This window comes from Cupressus sempervirens, chromosome 2, assembly GCF_028749045.1.
Source record: "Cupressus sempervirens isolate cs-2001-9-10 chromosome 2, ASM2874904v1, whole genome shotgun sequence".
Taxonomy (NCBI): Eukaryota; Viridiplantae; Streptophyta; class Pinopsida; order Cupressales; family Cupressaceae; genus Cupressus; species Cupressus sempervirens.
The window spans coordinates 409,364,213-409,387,256 of NC_143119.1; the positions used below are offsets into that span (position 1 = coordinate 409,364,213).

General features: G+C 36.0%; 1 protein-coding gene across 4 annotated transcripts in view; it reads right to left on the reverse strand.

The window, feature by feature from the left end:
• Positions 1-23,044, reverse strand: part of LOC149572842 (DExH-box ATP-dependent RNA helicase DExH7, chloroplastic-like) — a 356,903-nt gene that overhangs the window by 15,371 nt on the left and 318,488 nt on the right. For all 4 annotated transcript variants that reach the window (XM_089813915.1, XM_089813917.1, XM_089813914.1 and 1 more), the window contains one exon: positions 16,327-16,419. In XM_089813915.1, the coding sequence (XP_089670041.1) occupies positions 16,327-16,419 (93 nt within the window). The remainder of the gene's footprint in view (positions 1-16,326; positions 16,420-23,044) is intronic.

The following is a 23,044-nucleotide window of genomic DNA, read 5'->3' on the forward strand; positions in this document are numbered from 1 at the left end:
TTGTCATTCTTGTCTGACAGCTCTGTGTTTTTCCCAGCAAACACTTGCCACTACAAAATCAACCATTTTCTCAACAAAATTGCCATTTTTTTTGTAGATTCGAACTCTATGGTCGCCGCCTGATTTTTTGCCTGAAACCCTAATTTTTGGGGTCTCAATTTTTTTCATTGCAAATTCGTGGTGGATTTTTCAAGAGCTCAACTGGGTTGTCGTCCATTTTTTTGGGGTGCCTCGTTTTTTGTGCCTCGACTTTCAAGCTAGCCGATCCAAAAAACGACAGCATTTTCCTTCTCAGTTTTTCGAGCTCTCTTCTGGGTCACTCTCTGATTTTCCTAGGTCTTTTGGATTTTTGTCTTGACGAACATGCCTTTACAGATTTTCACAATTATTCATTGAAAAATGTGCCAAGGCATCTCTGACAAATATTTTGCTCGAGCATAACTCCAAATTCAATGGTTGCAATTATGGAACCTGGAAGCATCACATCATTGCAATTTTTGAATATCAGAACACCAATCAACTTGTTCTAGGTATTACGGAGTGTTCGACTTCTCCGGGTCCTAATCAAGATACATGGGATAATAATTGAGAGGCAGTAATGCATCTCAAATTATCCGTGGCTGATGATCAGCTTTCTCAGATTCCATCTGGCAAGACAACTGTTGAAATCTGGACACATCTCAAAGGTCTTCATGAGACTTCTGACAAGAGTAGAGCCTTCTTTCTGAAAAACACTCTATTTTCTATTGTCATGGATGAGCACACCTCGCTCCAGGCACATCTGAATAGGATTCAGGAAATCTGTGATCAGTTACTTGCCATTAGTCGCAAGATGGAGGAAGAGGATATTGTGGTTATCACTCTTTGGAGTTTACCAAAATCCTATGAGCATTTTATCGAGATTCTCAACATCACATCTTCTGGTATTGATTTGAAGCTATGTTGCCGGATTCGTCTCTTGCTGCCCGGATTTGGGTCCGGGTCCACACAGGTCCGGATTCGTCCCTGGGTTCACTACGGGTCCAAGCAGGGTCCTTAGTTTTAACTGTGGATTCGTCCGGGTCCTTGCTGGAGCGAACCCAGATGAACCCACAACGAACCTTTGGCTAAAACAACTTTAAAGAGTGTGCTTTTTTAATTGTTTTCTTATGTAACTCTCAAAGGAACCTAATAAAAAACATTTCACTCATCTAATCCCTTATGTCAAGGAGGAGGACGATGATATAGCAGCATATGGGACTAGTGGAACTAGTTTGGGTTCCAATGATGAAGATCTAGATATAGTTGCAGTTGGGGATGAAGCCATTGATCACTCATTTTATGATGACCCATTTGACCCTTGAAGGGCATTTGACACTATGATTATTGATAAACTACTAAACATTTTTCATCTATCATCATGTTTCAAACTTTATTATTTGATGAGCTAGTCTTTGTTTTGCAATTTAGTAATACAATGTATTATTTGATGAACTAGTCTATGTTTTGCAATTTAGTAATTCAATGTATAATTTTCTTTACAATCATGAAGATAGATTAATGAGCCAGTATTTAATGTTTTTAGATTCAGGTAAACCCAGGTTTTGAAGGGACCTGAAACCCTTTGGCATTTGGCATTGATCAATGGTCAAGCAACAATTGTTCATATTGTCAAATGACTTTGTTTTGCAACTATGCATGTTTCTCTTCTGTGTGTGTGTCTATATATATATATATATATACTCACGAACCCACCCACGAACCCAAATGGGGAAATTTTTTTTTGCACATTAGATTTGAAGTTCACTGATCTTTGCACATTGTTGCTTAAGCAAAATCGATGGAAACAATAGTTCGGTAGTAGCTCCAGTTCCACCTCCACAGAGCAAGCCTTTGTTGCGAAATCCTTTCAGAAGGATAAGGGCAAGATTCAGGCTTTAGTAGCCATCTCAGCAGAAGTCTTCTGCTCCAGCCCCAGATGGTTCCAGAAAGAAGAACATTCAATGCAACTACTGCCACAAGTTTGGTCACATGAAGGTTGAATGTCGAAAACCGCTTAGCTGCCCAGTCTTAGCAATTAGGTTCGTAGCCCAAAGCGAATAGTGCAGAGCACACTGAGCAGGCAGAATTTGCCTTTTACGCCTTCATGGCTAAAAGACCTATAGATCATGTGAAGTCATCTGCCTGGTACATTGATTCAGGTGCCTCTCATTATTTCACTCAACACAGAGACTGGTTTACTAACTACTAACCTTATTCAAACTCTGTTATTTTTGGTGGCGGAGAAGAGTACATAGTTGTCAGTAAAGGCAACATTTAGATTCAGTCTGCTGGGAGGAATCTCATAGTCCTTGATGTGTACTACGCTCCAGGGATGGAACCAAATCTACTCTCAGTCAGTCAATTGCTACGACACTCTCCACACTTGGCAGTCACCTTCAGTTCACATCAGTGCACCATCATTGATTGGGCGACTAAGTCTACTATTGCAGTAGGTCTTGAGGATCATGGTCTTTTCAGACTTACTGATTTTGGTGATTCTCAGGACTTAGCTATGGCTGTTTGGCAATCTTTGGTCAGCACACTTTGGCATCAGTGATATGGGCACTTAAATGTGCATTATCTCTCACAGCTTGCTCAGGATGAGCTTGTTCTTGTATTGCCAGAGATTTAGACTCAACACCTTGGAGTTTGTGACACATGCCAGGCTGGGAAGCAACATCGTACACCTTTCACCAGTGGCGATTCTTGGCGAGCTTCTCAGGTACTTCAGCTTGTTCACGCCGATATTTGCGACCCTATGACAACTCCTTCTGTTCTTGGGTCTAGGTATTTTCTGTTGTTTGTTAATGATTTCAGTAGAAAAACGTGGGTGTATTTCCTTAAAAATAAATTAGATGCATTTCCTGTATTTCAGAAATTTATACCCTTAGTTGAAAAAGAGTCTGGGAAATCTATTATTACTCTTAGATTAGACAATGGAGGGGAATTTTGTTCTAATGCTTTCTCCAACTTCTTGGATACACATGGCATCAAACACCAACCACACCCCACACGCCACAACATAATAGTGTAGTTGAACATCGGAACAAGACAATCACCGAGATGACTTGTTCCATGCTCGAACATAGACATATTCCAAAGTAGTTTTGGGCAGAAGTAGTTAATGTTGCAGTTTATCTGTTGAACTGGTCACCCAGAGTGGCAGTCAAAGGTAAAACTCTGAAAGAAGCCTGGTTCGGTCGCAAACCTAGAATCAGTCACCTGAAGGTTTTTGGCTCCCTTGCTTTTGTTTGGATCCCTGATGCGTCACGCACCAAGTTGGATGCCAAGAGTCAGAAACTGATGCTTGCTAGATATAACAGTCTTCACAAAGCCTACCACCTAATCAATGTTGAGACATCTCGTGTTATCTACAGTCGTGATGTAGTCTTTGATGAGCAACGAGGACCTTTCATGCATGTTTCTCCTGTTCCTGATCCAACAGACCAGCCTATGCAGACTCATGATTTGGTAATTCGGCTTCCATTAGGTCCACTTGATGGGAGGGCTCTAGTAGCTCCTGCATCTCCAGTTATTCCAGTGATACCTGTACAGACATCTCCAGCTTCTCCTGCAAGATCATCTCTCTTTGTAGATGCTTCACCTGAGTTTGATCTAGATTCTTCAGATGAGGATCCTGCTGATCAAGCATCTCCTAGTACTACTGTTGGTCATTCTCCTATCCGACATAAGTAGTGGGCTAAGACACTTGTTGATCTTCGTGATGATGAGCTCATTGATGGGAGAACTTCTCGGAAAAGAGTAAAACTATAGATTCTGTTAACTTTTCTCTTATGGCCAACATTCACAATGTGTTTGAACCTCAAACATATTCCGAGGCTAAAGGAATTCTAGAGTGGGAATAGGCCATGACATCTAAACATCAGAGCCTACTGAAGAACAACACCTGAGTCCTTTCTAATCTTTCATAAGGAAGAAACCCATTGGTTGCAAATGGGTCTACAAAATCAAATACAAATCGGATGGTAATTTGGATAAGTACAAAGCTCGTTTAGTAGCAAAGGGCTTTTCTCAACGTCAGGGCATTGATTATGAGGAGACCTTTTCTCCTACTGCAAAGATGAGCACCATCAGATTAGTCCTAGCCATGGCAGCACAGTTTGGCTAGAAGGTCCATCAAATGGATGTCAAGAGTGCTTTCCTGAATGGTGATCTCCATGAAGAGGTCTACATGACATAGCCTCCTCATTTCAAGGTTGCTGGAAACGACATCAGGTTCTCAGATTGGTAAAAGCTCTCTATGGCTTGAAGTGGGCCCCTCATGCATGGTACATAAAGATTGAAAAGTACTTTAGTGATCAAGGCTTCAAGAGGAGTCCTTTAGACTCAAATCTGTACATCAAGACTACTGACAGTGACATCATCCTTCTGGTTATCTATGTGGATGATTTGATCATCACTGGCAGTTTGGCATCTTTGATTTAAGGAATCAAACAAAGTTATGCCAGTCTTTTGATATGATTGATGGGCTCATGCATTATTGCCTACGTGTTGAAGTTTGGCAACAGTCTCCTGGTATATTCATCTCTTAGTCCAAATATGCCAAGGCCCTATTAGACAAATTCTGAATGCAAGATTGCAAACCTACATCTACACCTATGGAGAAAGGTCTCAAGTTATCAGCAAAGTCTAAATCTCCTTCCGTTGATGATACTATATACAGGCAACTAGTAGGCAGCCTCATCTACCTCTTTGCTACTAGACCTGATATCAGCTTCACAATCAACTATATTTCATGCTTTATGACAGCTCCTAAGGCTGATCATTGGATGGTAGCAAAGCGTGTGCTTCGTTATGTGAAGGGCACTTCAGATTATGGACTTTTGTACTCTCGAAGTTCTAATCCTAAACTCAGTGGGTTCACAGATTCAGATTGGGCGGGCTCTGTCGATGATAAAAAGTCAACACTGGATATGTGTTCAGTTTGGGATCCAATGTAGTGACATGGGCCAGCAAGAAGTAGCAAGCAGTTTCTCTCTCTTATATAGAGGCCAAATACAGAGTAACTGTTAAGGTAGGATGCTTGGGGATATGCAGATGTCACCAGCAGGTCCGACTACTCTGTTTGTTGATAACGAAAGCGTTATAAGTTAGCATGGAATTTAGTCTTCCATCAATGAACCAAGCATGTGGATGTTCATTGTCATTACATACGATAGCTGGTTGAAGACAAGACTATAGATTTGTAGTATGTTCCTACCACAAATTAGATTGCAGACATTCTCGCCAAGCCTCTTGGTCCTGATAAGTTTGTCAAATTCAGAGGACAACTTGGTGTGTTAGATAGATTAACCATTAAGGGAGGGTATTGCAATAATAGATAAGTTGTCTATTATTAGTTAATGGTTGTCTATTGTAATTATCTTAAGTTTTAGCTTGCTTTCTCTAGAATAGAATGTTTATATTCTTTACGATTGTTTCCTAAGAAAACATCGTCTCACTCTTTTGTATATATTGACCTTTCGGTCTTTGTTAATATCAAGCAAGTATTTACCAATTACCTCGTAATAGGTTGCACGGGTACCTCCTCCCCCCTCTGGACCACGAAAAGTTCAAACCGGTTTCAAGATCGGGTCCGGTTCGAACTTGGTTCAACCAAGGTCCTCTTTTCTCAGACTTGGTTTGATTTGGTTCGAACCCGCGCGAACCACCTCTAAAAAATCGAACCCAGTTTGAACCCATTGCTACAGATGGCATTTTAAGTGTTTTATTTGCAATTTTGTATAATTATTTGGCATCCATGTAACCTAAAAAGGTGTTATTAATTGGTCTTGTGCCCTCTCATTGTCATTTGATGTTTCTAAATAGATTATTTTGTCTTAAAAGAGAGCACATAAGTTTTTGAGCAAGCATCTGGTTGTGCAAGGAGGAGTTTGAAGATTGATTTGTTGGTGTTCTTCAAGTGTTTGTTCATCATTCATACACATTTGCAAACTTGCAATGGCTGGAAAAGGTAAGATCTTATTCCATTTGCTATTGTTTTTGTTCTACTTTTTTCATTTCTCTTTCAATCTTCATATGTTCTTGAATCTTTTCCATTATTCCAAAATTTGTTATTTTCTTGCATATAAATTATGAACATGTATCTGATTTCTTGCCATAGGGAAAGGAATGTCATCTACCTCTTCATCAATAAGCAACACCGAACAAAGAATGGAACCCAACTCTGATTCTCCTCTATGGAAGTATGTAGACATTATAAAACCCTTTCCAGGAGGTGATGCATTCTGTTGGAGATTTTGGGGATGTGGTGTAGAAAGAAATAGTTCTTATTATCGTGTGGTAGGTCATTTATGTGGTTATATTGGAAGAGGAGTCAAGAAATGCCCTGGCAAAAAAGGTGCCCCTATACCAAATCAAATTGTGTTAAAATATATTGAAGAGCATGAGGCAACAGAAGAGAGAGAAGGACGTAGGGCAATAGAACTCAGTAGCAATAAAAGTAAAAGAGCAAAGGGAATGCAACCCCCCTCAGATGTTATAGTACAAGTCCAACCCTTCTTCAATACTGTAGCGGACACTGACACTAAATTTGTCCTTGTTGTACACAAAAGAAAGGGGCCACTAGAAACTTCTTTTCAAAATAAGGGTCGGGAAATTGTTGACATTAAGGTGAAAAGATGCCTATATGCAAATGGGTTTTCTTATAATGTTGTCTGCTCTCCATTTTGGATGGACATCTTGAGGGGTGCCAATGAAGCTCCAAAAGGGTATTGTGGCCCCGGATATAAGAAAGTGCACACCACCTTGTTGGATGATGAGGTCCAACGGATTGAAAATCAATTTAAGCCCATAAGGGACCATGGGTTGAGACAGGGGTGACAATTGTTTCAGATGGTTGGAAGGATTCCAAGAACCATCCCTTGATCAATGTCCTTGCGGTGTCCCCTAAAGGGGCAATGTTTCTGAAAGCAGTGGATTGTAAGGGCAAAGTAAAAGATGGGCCATTTATTGCTGATATCCTAATTGAGGCCATTGGACAAGTGGGTGCAAGAAACGTCATCCAAGTCATAACGGACAACGCAAACAATTGTAGAGCAGCAGGTTTGTTGGTTGAATCACGATATCAGCATATCTTTTGGACACCTTTGTTAGGATAAAACCACAGACATAAATAAAAACTACATGCAAATATAACCAATAATAAAAAATAATAGATCACACAAAAATGAACACAAAGCACCAAGATTTAACGTGGTTCACCCAATCCCTGGGCTATGTCCACCAAACAACAAGTCCGATCTTATTACAATCCGTAATCCCTTACAGCTCAATACCGCCGCAAAAACCAATTTCACATCACACTATCAAACAATCCCTAACCCTAAGCTCTTTTATACAAGTATTGAACCGCTTTAGGGTTATAACATGTCGGCCATAAATTAACCATAACTTTAGTGGCGAATCTATGAATGGCGAATCTACGAATAGTACCACCACAAAATTATGGAGTATGTACAGTACTTTCCTTATCAGTCACCACAATCTAACAATCTCCCACTTGGGGACTGATTAGGCTCCACATTAAACAACAACCTTGTGCAATCCATTTACTCAATCTTATGCTACAAAAGATTGAGAACCAAATTGAGTGGATCAAAACAGTGTGTGAAGAGGCTGAGGACATACAAATGTTTGCCACAAACCACCACATGACTCAATCTCTTTTTAGGAGCTACTCAAAATTGGAGCTATTGAAGGAAAATGAACTTGAACTCAATTTAGTAATTTAATTTTTAATATTTGACAATTTCTGATTTTTCATATTTTACTTGTGCAATTGCCAATGTGTATACTTTTCTTAGTTTTCTAAAATATGTATCTAATAGTTGTTTTTTGCTCTAATTTATGTCATAGGTTGTTGAGACCCATTTTGCATCACATACAATTGTCTTAAGACGACTTGTGCAAGTGAAAGATGCACTTCAAGGTATGGTAATCAGCCACAATTTGGGTGTATGGAAGCAAAAGAACACTGAAGGGCAAACAAAATAAAGGATAGGCTATTGGCTGAGTCATTGTGGGAGCGTGTGGAATATCTCCTTAAGATCACTGAACCCATTATGAGCATGCTTAGGTACACTGACATGGATAGGCCTTGCCTTGGAGAGATCTATGATGGCATAGACTCAATGATTGAGAAGATCAGGCAAGTTATAAATGAGGAGCAAGATCCCCAAGAGAACTTTTTCAAACAAGTGCAAAAATTTATTAATGAAAAATGGAACAAAATGACCACTCCATTACATTTGCTTGCCTATGCCTTGACCCCCAAATACTATAGCTCACAATATTGTGATCTACCATGAAGGTCGCCACCATATAGAGATATGAAAGTGTCTGAGCAGTACCAGGCAGCATTTAGAAGAATTTCTTGATGATGATATGAGAGATGTAATCATGGATGAGTTCATAGAGTTTGTCAATGCTAGAGGTCTATGTAATGATGTTGTTTGTCATCAGTTCAAGAAGGATGCTCATGGTTGGTGGTATCTCCATTGCCAAAAATTCCAAACATTGCAGCCCCTTGCAATCAAAGTTATATCACAAGTAAGTTTTATTTTTAAAAAATTAGCTCACTTTATCTTCAAAAGAATCATGACTAGATAGTGATTTTAAATATTTTATAAGATTGAATTAATTCTTTTTTAATTGCTTACCCTATGTTGTTTTTATAGGTTGCTAGTTCTTCTACATCAGAAAGAAATTGGAGCACCTATTCTTTCATCCACTAGGTGAAGCGCAATAGGTTGCAATCAAAAAAAGTAGAGAACCTGGTATTTGTGCATAACAACTTGTGCCTTCTTTTGCACAAGATTCAAGAATACAAAGAAGGGGAGACAAAGAAGTGGGATGTAGGTGTAGAGATTGCGGACTTGGATGCTTCCATTGCTGGGCTTACAATTGATGATTTTGATGACTTTGATGTCAATACCATTGTTGATTCTGCTGCTGATCCCATTGGCCTTAGTGCAAGTAATACCGGAGGCAGAGAAGAAGGAGATGAATATGAAGAAGATGAGGACTAAAGAACATAGAACTAAAAATTCTGAATTTTAATAGATTTTCATTCCATTAGTTAAACCACGAATGTGAAACAATGATACTTGAACTTGATATTTTAAATGTTTTGAATCTTTGATGTTGAAGTTGATTGAACTATGTTACTATATGATGGTATGATAACTATGATATGTTACTCTTTATGGTGTTTTAAAGTTTTTGTTGTTTAAATGTGTTTATGCTACTATGCTACATTCTAATTTTAACTCATGCTTCATAAAAATGTATATATATCTATCTATATATATATTTATAATTTTTACATGTTTTTGTACTAACAAACCCAAACAAACCCAAATCCCTTTCCAAAATTTTGTCGAACTTGCGAACCGGTTCTCGAACTTCGAACTTGGAACCGAACCCGAACCAGCAACTTAGATTAAAGTATTTCTTAGGATTCATATCTCGAGATAGTCTAGAACCTATAGGAGTTATGATGCTTGGTTGGATTTTATTTCATAGACACTAGTATTTTGTATGTTTGTCCCAGGATTGATGGGAGCAGCCTTAGTATATTCATGGAGTGATATTCATCATTCTAGAAAGCTTCCTAGGTTGATTAAAGATTTTTTAATAAATGATTTCTTTATTTCTTAAATAATTTATATGTTTTTTGTTTAAATATAATTTGTGATGTAAAATATATTCTTTGGGTAATTTATTAGTTAGAACAAATTCCTCTTTTGTTTAGATTCTATGCACGATAAAATTGACTCTAGCTTCAAACGTTGGGTCTAAACAAAGTTTATTTTATTAATTTATTTATTCAAAAGTTTCATATTTGGTTTGTAGAATATTATAATATATATAATGCTATTTTTAAAATTTTATTAACTATATAATTCATCGTGTTAATATTATTATAATCAATTGGAGAATTGTGACAATTTCAATAGATTAAATTTGATTGGGAGGAATCATATATTGTTTTAGTTGAAGTCTTATATATAATATAATTAGTAAAGAAATATACTTTATAAAAAGTTTTGGGTTAGAAGGATCTATAGGGAAAATTCTAAAGATGAACTTGTTTTAAATTTACTTTAGATAGATGTTGATGAGATCCAATAAAAGACAAGATAGAATTATAGTTAATATATTTTTTAAGTTGAGGGTTGTTTTAAGATGGTAATTTGCAAATCTCAATATAATTGTAGTATTAAGAATTTTATTAGAGTTATGTGTATTCTGAATTCTCTTCTCTGAGAGCTAGGAGACACATGTAAGTTACCTAATGTAGTATAAATTCTTTCTATCCTTTGATTTGATATTAGTGTTGTGGACATTTACTTATAAGTAATGATTAAAAGAGGAGCTTGGAGGTCGAGTCTCCCTTATGTACACCAAAGGCTAAGGGCATTTGATATTTAATCTTTGTTCCTCCTTACTAGAGAATTTGATATAATTATTTCTTGGTATTTGATCATTTCTCTCGGAATGATTTTACTAGGCCTAGTTGTGTAATTGAGGGCGCAATATGGTCCAAACCATGGTCCTTGATATCTCTTTACTAGAAATCATTAAATGCGGACTTGTTGGTGTTAGGACTCCCATGACCTTCTTTTATGTGTTGATCATGAGATGTTTCTTTCCAGCCTCATTATGAGTTTGTTAGTATGGATCCAAAAGAGGACTTCTACTTGTAATATGTTACACCTAGACTTATGGCTATAACAGGAACCTAGAGGGTTCCTATGTGATTATCTTATTGGTTTTATGTAATTTGGAACATCCTCATTGTTGAATCTGCATCATGGATTCCATTTGATGATCTCGTGTCTATGCTCCAAATGCTCATAGTTTCTTTGATCATAAAAATTTTTATGGTCCATTTGAGAGTTTTGTTTTCCTTTTTCTTTGGTTTTAGTTTTGAGCATAGGAGGGTCTTGCTAGGAACATAGTGTGAAAGGTGGCTCAAAATGGGGGCCAGAGCCCAAAGTGGCTAGTCTTGGATAACTCATTGTGGAGTTTTTTTTAATCAAGTAGTAACTTAATAAAATTAATTGGCTTTGGGATTTCAAATTAATAAAAGATAATGATGCCTCACCCATGCTTCGTGTATGCATGCACTTGGTTATGAGGATGGGTAGAGAAGGCCTGGCCATCCATGGGATGTTGATCAGGCAGAATGACACCTTGGTTTATTGAGGTGGTCGTTTCCACATGGTGTCCCTCTAGGCACTAGGTCTAGAGAGGCTACAAGGTGGCACTAGCAGGGAACCATGTGATTACACCCTTTCATTTGTATCCTAGGAGTTCTGTCATGTTGTGTTAGATTTGCCTCTGGAATAAGTTGTTTGTTCATTATTATCTTATGGCATTTTGCTGGTCATTTTGGTGAAATTCTATGTTACATCTTGGATGGGATTTCTATGTCATGTTTCATTGTTTTATAAATACATAGTTTGAAACTACAAGAGTTTAACTACGAAATGTTTGAGCATAAACGTAGGCAAGGCCATCAATGATGAGCTCCCGAGGCTTAGGTCCAATCCTTAAAGTTTGTCTCAAGTTTTTAACATAATCTTTGTACCTTTTAATTAATGGTTTGCATGGCTGATATGTTATTTAAGTATTTATTTATGATCATGTATCTAATGTGTTGCACCTAGTTGGTTAGGATGTGTGTACTTCCACGTGTTGAAAACTTGAACATGATGCTTATTATAAAATATTGAGTTAGCTATATTCAGGTATGTAACAAATGTCATTCTTAGTTAAGAATGCCAAGCAATATAATCTCTTAATCTTGTTGAGTTATATGATATAAGTCAAATGTGATTATAACAATACATTATTTACTTTGGGCTATACATTTAATATGATCTAACCTAGTAGTGTAGTTAGTATAGTTTAAAGTAACCATATCTTGGGAACCTTTGAGAAAGTTAGAATGATTAAAGTAATATTATTTAATGGTTAATAAAGTTATAATTTACTTGGCTTCTGCATTCAAGTTGTATTAAGTATATCTGATGTAACAAAAAGAAAAAAGGTTGCTTTAAATTTATGTCTAATAGTTCACTTTCTCATGGGTTCCTGGGCAGGGCATTATACTATCAAGCTTGTTTTTTCCCTCATCTTGTGTTCTATGTTCTCTGCTTGCTTGTTTGTGCCGTCAAGTTGAGATTGCTCACTTGATTGTGCGTGCTTGGTCATGCCCTCAGCTCATGCTATGGTTGTGCCTTATTTCTAGGGGAACAATCATTAATCGATCAATGATCAACAAGCATCAATGTTGGCAACATCAGTTATTATTGATCAATCATATATTAGATCAGAAGACCCAATCATCTTAGAGGAACAATGAAGATTAGAGAGGGTTCAATCCCTCTTCATTCTAGGAGAATAACAGAAAACACAATATATTAGATCAGAATTAAGGCTTAGTTCTTGGCAGCTACGTAGAGGTATTTTCATTATATCATAGTTATTTATGTTTACTAATTAAGAACAAGATCCAAGTCATTCTTGGAGGGTCTTCTTGGTGAATGTTGAGATTCCATAAATGAAATCCAAAGACAATTTTTGATATCTCTTAGAGCAGTATATACTAATGGTTGTTAATAACCTATGCATATGTAAAGAGGAATGCACCTTGGTGGTATCCATAAGGCTTGAGATGTCATGGAATCTCTTTCAAAGACTTATAAAGATGGATAGATTAAATGATGGTTATCCTGAATGCCTTAGGAGAGAGGAGTTGTAATAAGATGGTAGAATAGCTAAGGACTGTTCTAGTTTAGCCATGAGGTAATTGGGGCCCTAGAGGTCATCAGTAGAGAGCTAGGAACCTGATTATGAACTCTCCTTTAAGGATTAAGTGGGACCTAGCATAGGGCATAGATGTATTTTCTTTCATTTATTTATGTATGTATGGAATCTACTAAGACGCACATGGTTATTCATTAAGGATGAAGCAATACTCAACACCAAAAGCAGGGGCATTACACTACCTTCATTTTTTTCTCAATGGAGAAATCAACCCTTCAATGCACTAGCATTTTTTCAATTCAAATATACAAGTTGATAGATAACAACTACAAGTGTATAAGATCTAATGTCAACTGTTTTTCGACTATGTTCTCTTCTTCAGATTCAGAGACTTTTGGTTGTTTGTAGGGTCAGCCCATTGACACTGCTATGCTGCCTGCCTCCGTTCTCCTGCATGGTTTGGGTCTCCATGCTTTGTATAACAAAGGCACCAAAATGTTTACTCTAAAAATAAACTACATAGAGTAAGCAATACCCCAAAACATAACATATAGAAATACAAGTTATAAAGTAATAATAACAAAAACATAACAGAAAGTTATAAACTTTATTTACAAATGTAATGTAAACAATCTAGAAAATGCTATCTTCCAATAGCAAGTAATTATTTATATGGTGCAAAGTGGTTTATTAGAGTACCAACCCTCAACAACTACCCAAAACTAATTGGAAGTAAATAACATTACATTGCCAACTAATTATTCCTTAACTAACGTGTTTATTCCAAGACTTCAAAAAAACTGCTGACAACAAATGTAAAGAGCACAAGAAGTAATCAATGATTTTTTCTTTTTGATATTAAGTCCTTTTGCTTATGCGACAAATTTTGAATATTTGTGATCCCTTGAATGGTTGCTAGAATGCCTGTTAGATGAATCTTGTGATTGTAGCAATTCAAGATGAAGCTGTATCTGATTATGTTGTTTGGAAATGTGTCCCAAAAGCCAAAAGGATACTGCTTGATAAAAGCAAAATCCATAACAAACAAGCAGAAAATAAGCATATTTGATGATGTTGTGAGGATGACATTGATTTCCCTTATGTATCTCCCAAGATTGAAAGGTTGCTATCCTTTGAATGTGTGAGAGGCATATCTTTTCTTAAACCTAATGCCTCATAACAAATTCGTTTGCACTTTTAGTAGTTATTTGTTATCTCTTATCTCAATCGCTGCCATAATTTATTCAAATTGCATATTTTCATCTTAATCATTGTTTTAGCAATTGTTGCTGATATCACAATTTGCGTACTTTACAGGCACTCTATTATTTTGCTAGGTGAATTTTCCAAAGTTTTAACGCTCACGTTTTTGTAGATGGAAAAAAAATGGGAAAAAATATCAAAAAGGGTAAAACATTGGTTAAAATGCATTTTTCACACGTTTTTTTCTATAAAACCATTCATTTATCTTTCATAATGCCAAATTTTTGATTTACTACATTTTGTAATTGAATCTTACAATAAAAATATGTTTCTCTAAGAGATCTTAATTTTTAGTACTTTCTAGATTGCTGAGTTTTTGTCAAGCATTTGCCAAGTTGAAAATTTTGGGCTTGCTGAGTTCTCTCCAAGTCCAGGTCTGTGAACAACGGTATGTCATGACTAATCATTCAATTAGTAACTTGCTCATTATACTGCTAGATGCAAGATATTTCCTTGGAGACTATGTATTGATATAGGAAAACAAAGATCTCTTTATCTTTCATATCCCCCACCAAGTACTACTCAAACACAATGAATAATCAATACCATATAACACCAATAGCATATTCACCAATCATTGCTGACTCTGTGCCAAAATATGTTCCACTACCATCGATACCATTGTTGTTTTGAGAATATTGAAGAGGATCGATAATGGTATGAAATTTCTATTAAATTGATCATGATGTATCCATGGTTTGCTTGATAATATGTTTGATTGGGTAAAAATCAGTTGTTCTCACTGATTAGCCTTATTGTTCAATATCATCTGCTGATAGGTGACTTGAGATCTTCAAACTCTACTTATGTGGACTTGGTCTTATCATGGAAATATTCCATCTTTTTTCTATGCTTTTACTTGAAAATGCTGAAAGGGAAAATCGTGAAATCTTATAAACAAGACAATTTTCCTTTATAGGATCATTGCTTTAGTTTTTCCCTTTATCACACATGTGCTTAATGCTAGATTGGTGTTATGTGGAGGATGGGGACATCATAGTCTCCCATCCTTAAAAATTCTTGTGTAGAAGCATTCAAACCAGGATTCATGGATCCCAAACTTTGTAGTGCCAAACATAGTCTTGAGTAGTCTCTTGGAATCTGTTCAGGGGTAGATCATTCCCATTCAGTATACATTCTGTAGAAGGTTGTCTTCTGTAAACCTTAATCTTAACACTGAAAATAAATTTTTACTATGCTCTCCATAGGTCATATTGATTCCAGGGTTCCAAATTAATCTTAGGAGAACCACCACGTTGACGCTGCACTATCTGATTTCAACAAACTTCTTCTCAGACTCACACAGATAAAAAGAAGTCCTTGGTTGGATACTCTGGCCATAGAGTTAATTTCCAATTGGATCACATAAATTACTCAGATTTATTCAATCATATTGAATGGCCAAAGACAGTGGAGTTCAATTTTCTGTAATGACTTAGTACTGGAAATAACAAAATAAAATGCTCTCAGATGCTTTTCTGATAGAACTTGGTTTATATGTGTTGATATATATCTGTTGAAGTCCATAGGAACTTTTACTATGAGATTTAAATGAAAGATGGATTGCCAATACCTTATCTCATATATAAATATACTTACAAAGAGAATGGACATATGAAGCTGATGTGTAATAAACACCTCTCTCACAAAACATTAATAATTCTTTTATTCTTTGTAGTGATTATTTGTAAAGAAATGTTTGTTGTACCATGCATGAGCATTGTTTCCACATAAAGTAATATGTGGTGTATCCAGAAACTTTTCTTCGCCATGTTGAATTAATGATTATTACAAAATTCTGTAAACGAGGTATATAATACTAGCCCTTGAGCCTCATTTCTAAATCCTTTGTTGTATGTTCCTATCTCTAATCCCAACAATCTCTTGCAATATTGTTATTACAATCAACAAATGATAAAATGTGCTCCCCATTCTATCTGTCTCAATGCCAGTCTTAATTCAAAAACTTGTGGAAGCCATGCAACATTGACATACTACCATATGATCTTCGGAAATTACTAATTCAGTAAAGTGGTATAATTTCCTGTTTCTGGTTCATTTGAACATGGAAAAAGGAATCATTAATAAGTATGTGAAAAATATTCAAATCATGTTCATGTTACAGAGTTTCTGACAGTGCATTAGGAATATAACAAATGTTCCCACGCTCCTGCTTCATAAAGGAAATAGAAGGCGAAAATGACTATGGGTTTGATCCTATCATTTACGGAAAAAAGGAAAAACCTGATGTTGAATATTGATTGGGCCACCGAACAAAAGAAGTGCATATGGCGAGATGATTGTTGTATCCCGTAAAAATATTTTTGTCGTTTCCACCTAGTCACAAAAAAGAAAAAAAGTATTTTAGAATATTTTATTTTTACACTTAACTGCATTTCCTTCATATTCAAAGCATCAATTGTGGTAAAGAATATTGACAGCTCTGAAAAAGCTGTAGAATCTTCTAATGTTCACATATATTTATAGGATGGTGCATGATAAACACCTTTCGGATCTACAACTAAATTTAAAGTGAATGAGCTATAAATATTTATTAGGTCTCACTTTGATTTTAAAACATGGAAAGAGTCTCATTCTTCAGCTACAAAGCGTAAGTAAAAGCTAATGCAGACATTCAAAGAATAGTGGCTGGCTTCTAGGGAGATCTGTTTCAAATGCCAACATTAAATAATGAATGAATTCTGAAGTGATGTGGTCAAAAAACAGTTATAGATAATAACAAATGCAAAATAATGTAAAATTGGAGGAATATACAGATACGTTTAGATTTAAAATAAAGATATACTCTTTTCCTTTCTCAAACTTATTAGGGATGCCAGTTCTTTGAAATGGCATGTATCATCTTCCTAGCAAGAAAGCCACTCAAAGGTGACAAGATGCAATCCATCAAAAGTAAAGCGAAATTTGCAAATTAAAGCACACAGATTTTATACCATAAATGGATGGAAGTGGAAACCCATAATCTCATTTATTCAGAGATTGTTTTATGACATAACATATATTTTAATTCTTTCCAGCATAATTCCACTACTTTCAATGTCTGCCGAAGTGTTGGAGATTATGTAACGCCTAAACAAGTTCTCTCTTCTTGATCTCGTACAAAATTCTACTATAAAAAAGTGTCAAATTACATCTTGCATTTCTGTGGGCCATCCAATTTTCAAATCAACTCACCTGCAATGGTCTTTCATGAAAATCCTGCAGTTTATCAGAATGCCAGATGCAAGGAGTCCAATAACCCCCCTCCAGACATGCTTATTTGTAAATCCTTTGTTGTTATATCCCTAGTTGGATAATTTCTCAAATTTTAATTTCCTAGCTTTGGAGTTTCATCAAACACTTTCATAAAGTTCCACCGTAAGAAAACATACTTGCATGTACCAAAAATTCACCATTCTCAAACAAGAGACATTTTATTAAACTGTTCATGACATGGATGATGATACTTCTCAGATTTGCAGATGTTTTTTAATTAGGTGCACTTGTTTGAGATTTGAATATGATATGATATCACAGGTTTATATCTGCAACGTTTACCAACATAGCATACTGATCAGACTATTGGTTAATTGCAATCACGTTCAGATCTAAACAGAAATAACAAGAAGTTTTCTTGAAATTCCATAATAGTGTAGTTACAGAAAAACAAAACTTGACCTTTTCTCGCAGAGATTTCCAGAGAATAATCAATAAAAATTGACCTCACACCTTTATTGCTGAAGATAAGATTGCACCCATTACATTGAGCACATATTACAATTGCTAGAGGAAATCAGATTTCAGTGCTCGAAATCTTGGAATGAACAGCAGATAGTACTGGCTTTTATTCAATGATTCTTCAATTCCACAGATACTCATGCCATTGTGAAGGTGATATGTGCCTATGGGAAGTATTGATGTCTAGATAGCTGCCAGTAATAGCACTACTTTCAACTCTCTTTTATTCCAAATACCTCCAGCAGTCATCAACATAGCTGAGGATGCCACACCCATTCATACTTATAAGAACTGTTGATTCTGGTATTTTCTAGAGGCTTCTTGAATATATGTGGCTGTTAATATGCACCTCCGTTAATGATCTCAGACTCCAGTTACAGACAAGATGCATATGCCGTGAATAACAAATGACGATTCCAGATGAAACCCAATGAAGACTCTGCACAGATGCTTCATCAATGAGAGGGCTCCTTTCAAGTATATTCTCACCTGACTATAGTTGGCATTAAGATATTTAATTTATTCTAAGCTATATTAACAGCCTCCAATATTCATCTTGAGCTGGAAATATTATATGTTGCGATAACCTTTTCAAAATACTTCTCATGACAGACTTAATTAACACCACAACATCCTTAAAGTAGTTTGCTTAAATTAAAGGTAGGTCCAATAACAAAAATTATTAAAATACTTGATCCCTCTTTGTATTCAAACTAATAATTAAATTGCAAGGCTTACGATAATAAGTAACACCATTCAGAGTGAGATTATAATAATTTTTTATTGGATCATTCACCTTACAACACAAACAATTTACATTAAACATTTAGCCTTCTAATCAAAGTATCGATTAATCTCAAAATATTGAATTCTTTCAGAACAATAAGATGTGAGATATTTCTGAACCAATTCAACTTATAAATTTTGCTCAGTCGTGAACTCCGCTGTGAATCCACTCCCAAGAAGAGCCAGGTTTTCGTCCAGCTCTTCTGATTAGTGAACAGTTTCTTCTCCAGCAATTCCCAATTCATATATAGCACCCATCAGCTTCATCAAATCCAATATAACATTTGACAATGACCAAATGAATTACAAAACCCTGATTTTATAACGATTTGATGAACCTTTCCAAATTTCCCCTGGAATTGCTTCCAGAACAAGTTGGATGTGATGTCCCCATATTAGTAGGCTACAGTTGGCTAAATTAGTTCATCATGGTGACCCTTGTGAGCTGAAGGAATGTTTTGAGGGTTTTTGAGGTGGACTTGCTATTATTAGCAAGTTTATTTTGTGATTTGACAATGACCAAATGAATTACAAAACCCTGATTTTATAACGATTTGATGAACCTTTCCAAATTTCCCCTGGAATTGCTTCCAGAACAAGTTGGATGTGATGTCCCCATATTAGTAGGCTACAGTTGGCTAAATCAGTTCATCATGGTGACCCTTGTGAGCTGAAGGAATGTTTTGAGGGTTTTTGAGGTGGACTTGCTATTATTAGCAAGTTTATTTTGGGATTTGACAATGACCAAATGAATTACAAAACCCTGATTTTATAACGATTTGATGAACCTTTCCAAATTTCCCCTGGAATTGCTTCCAGAACAAGTTGGATGTGATGTCCCCATATTAGTAGGCTATAGTTGGCTAAATCAGTTCATCATGGTGACCCTTGTGAGCTGAAGGAATGTTTTGAGGGTTTTTGAGGTGGACTTGCTATTATTAGCAAGTTTATTTTGGGATTTGACAATGACCAAATGAATTACAAAACCCTGATTTTATAACGATTTGATGAACCTTTCCAAATTTCCCCTGGAATTGCTTCTAGAACAAGTTGGATGTGATGTCCCCATATTAGTAGGCTACAGTTGGCTAAATCAGTTCATCATGGTGACCCTTGTGAGCTGAAGGAATGTTTTGAGGGTTTTTGAGGTGGACTTGCTATTATTAGCAAGTTTATTTTGGGGTGGTTTCTATTTTTAGTAGTGCAGTGGAGGCACTGGCAGTTGATCTTCATCAATAGTGGACTAAGCATATTCATAGAGTTCTTATTTAATAAGTGATTTTTAATTATAAGGGGGATTTTATCTTATTTCATGTTATAATTTCATAGTGTAAATGAGAAGCCTCTTAAGTGAAAAGTGTCATCATGAAGCAATGTACTTAAAAGTTTTTATTTAAAAGAATTAGTTGGAAGCTTCTAATTGAATGGTGTGTTGATGAAACAACCTTAATGAAAGGTGTATGGGAGAAGCTAAGTGCTTTATAAAATAGGCTTTATGAAGCAATTACAATCATTTCTTGTCTACTGCTTGATATTGTCTTATGAGGGTTTTGAAGTTGTGAGTTTTCCTTGAGGACTGATTCCTCTTGGTCTAAGAATCTATTACTGCTGTTGTATAACAATTGGAATTGCATTCTGAGTTTGGAGTTTACATTCAATTCATTGCTGAGGTATAGTGATCTGAATTATTTCTTCAATCTGATTATGGTCACAGCCTTCTATACTGCTCTAATTGTGTCTTGGAAGGTGGTTAAGGGCTGAAAATTGGTGTCTATTATCATCTAATTCTAGGTGTCTTCCATACTGTGTCTATTGTTCTTGGAGGACGATTCTTGGTGTTGAAGGTTGGTGCTGAAAATCTTTGCTAGAGAGCACCCTTTATCTCTACAAATTGGTACTCTATATCCTTGCATTTAGCTGCCCTTTAAAGACCCTGTCTTAACACCACTGATATGGTGATGGAAAATTGCTCTTTTTTTGTAGTTATGTTGTTTTGTGACTTTTGGAAGATTGCCTTTTTGGTTTTTTTGAAATAAATATTAAACACAATGGAAATACTGAATGAGAAAACACAACTTGAATTTATTAGTCCAACTACCAACCATGCAATTATTTGATTTCCTATTGCATTGAGAATTACAAACAATAATTTGGAACCTGTATGTATAAGTGATGCAGGAGCATCTATCAAAAAGGCCCAACATGATACTCCAAGAGGATGAAATAATTTCTTATGATTTTTTAAATATATTTTGTACCAATTTGAGTCAATATGTAAGGCTAAACAAAGCCATTTGTAATAGATTGTCCAAGTTGTCTAGTATGGTCAAATTATGTAAATAAACCCATGGAAGGGTAAAATGTCATAAAGTGTCATTTATAGCTTATTTTGATATGTTAGTAAGGGTTTTATAAAGTTTAAAGGTTATTTATGGGAAAATGCAAAAGTTTTCAAATATGTAATAAAAGTTTTGTCATAAAAAGTTGACGGTATGTAAAGTTGATGTAAAGAGGAAGGTCAAGAGTCATAGGAGGTAGACAATAGGTTAAAAGGAATTAGAAAGACGTTAAAATGTCATGTATTGGATATGATTTTCAGAATGTAATGGCTGAAGAAGCTGAAAGAAGAAGTGAAATAAAGAGAAGTTTGTATTTGTGAGTTTTATGATAAATTTCTGGGTTATTTTATCAGAAATCTGACTGTTCTTTTTGTTGGTACGTACACATATGAATAGATACAGACCTGCAACTTAAATATATGGAAAGGTATTTGAGTTAGCTTTAATTTGGTTTTAGTTTGGTCGAATTTCATTGTGATTGGAAGGAATTATGGTTATTTGAATGCAGACTGGTCTGAATCTGATTTTTATGTAAGCAGTTTTGGAAGAAGAGTAATAACTTTTATTCTAGTTATCATTTTGAGCTATAACTTTGGAAAAACATGTTCAACTGATATATATACACTCTCATCAAAGAAATTTGTTTTATCTCTTCATTTGTGAAAGTTATTAATGGCTCTTAGGAGAGTTTATATCCTGTCCTAGATGATTAAGTTGGTAAAAGTTCCTTAATTGATGTGTAAAAACACATTGTTGAAGCCTCTTGAGTAGTAATCCCATGATAAATGTTCCAAAAGCGTACCTCTGCATCAAAAAATAGATTGATTGGCCTCAATGTTCAGATTGCAGCCAAGAATAAGATCACCTTTCTTCACCAACCAATTCACAGCCTCCAGAATGGTATGTGATTGCAAACATACAAAAAACATGGCCTTTGAAACTGATCTGTCGTCTTTAATCACCAACCACAGGCCCAATTGACTGACTGGCAGCCCAAATATGATTTATTAAGTAAAGCACGTGGAGCCTAGGTATGACCAATGCAATTCATATAAATGCCAAACGCTGCCAATAAGAGGAACGGTTGCCTGTAAACTCGTGTGGGTCTCTAATATGAAACGCACGTATGCTGAATCTCTCAAACTTGTTCACAAAATTCAGTCAACTAAAGCCCTCTCCTTAGAAACAGTAGCAATAGCCAGAAGGAATGACAAATCATATACCAACAGGAATTCGTAGTACAAAAAAAAAAATCCATAATGCATACTAACAACTACCTACAAGCTGTGCTTAAATACCTATCAGGCAAACCTTTCCGAGGGTGTACAAAGATAGCCGACGACAACATCTACCTATGGAAACAAAAATAAAAATGGGTCCAAGATATAATAAATTGATCGGCCCATTGACAAAAGTATAATTAATAATTTATTTTATGATAAGAACATTACAACACCCAAATCACCAATATCATGACTAGGTGACTCCTTGCATGCATCGGTCCCACCTTAGGACACAATTGCCTCCTACAAAAGTGCAACACTACGATTATTAACGTAAAAATCTCCAATAACAATTGTCGCCTTGAGAGAGTGTGAACAATCAGTGGTAACTACTACCCCAATAGCCCTTGCACCATCTACAGTGACAACTCTGAAATCCTGAACCTGCTAAAGCTTAGTGCTATTGTCTACCAAGGGCCCTGACACATCCACGCGTCTCTATGTGGAATGTCCATCATTGAATCTATGGATAGTAGTAGGTGTCGTACTAAATAAAGTAGGTCTAGATCATAGGCACTTGCCAGAGAAAACTCAAGTCTCCTCTACAAACTTAGAGTCATCCTACAAAAGGCAAAAACCATATACCTAGCTTCTCTATCATTATCACTAGATCCAACCTCAGCTGGTGAAGCTTAAGATTTCCCATACCTCCCCTGAAAGCATTCATTTCCTTGCTATCTTCCTCACTACTCCGCTAACTCCTAGAACTACTAGTCCTCATATGCATGTCCATAGCTAGAAAATGCTAGAGTGTTGGTCACTCCAAATGCAAATCAAGATCTGAAATATCAATGTATTCCTACCCCACAGGATGGT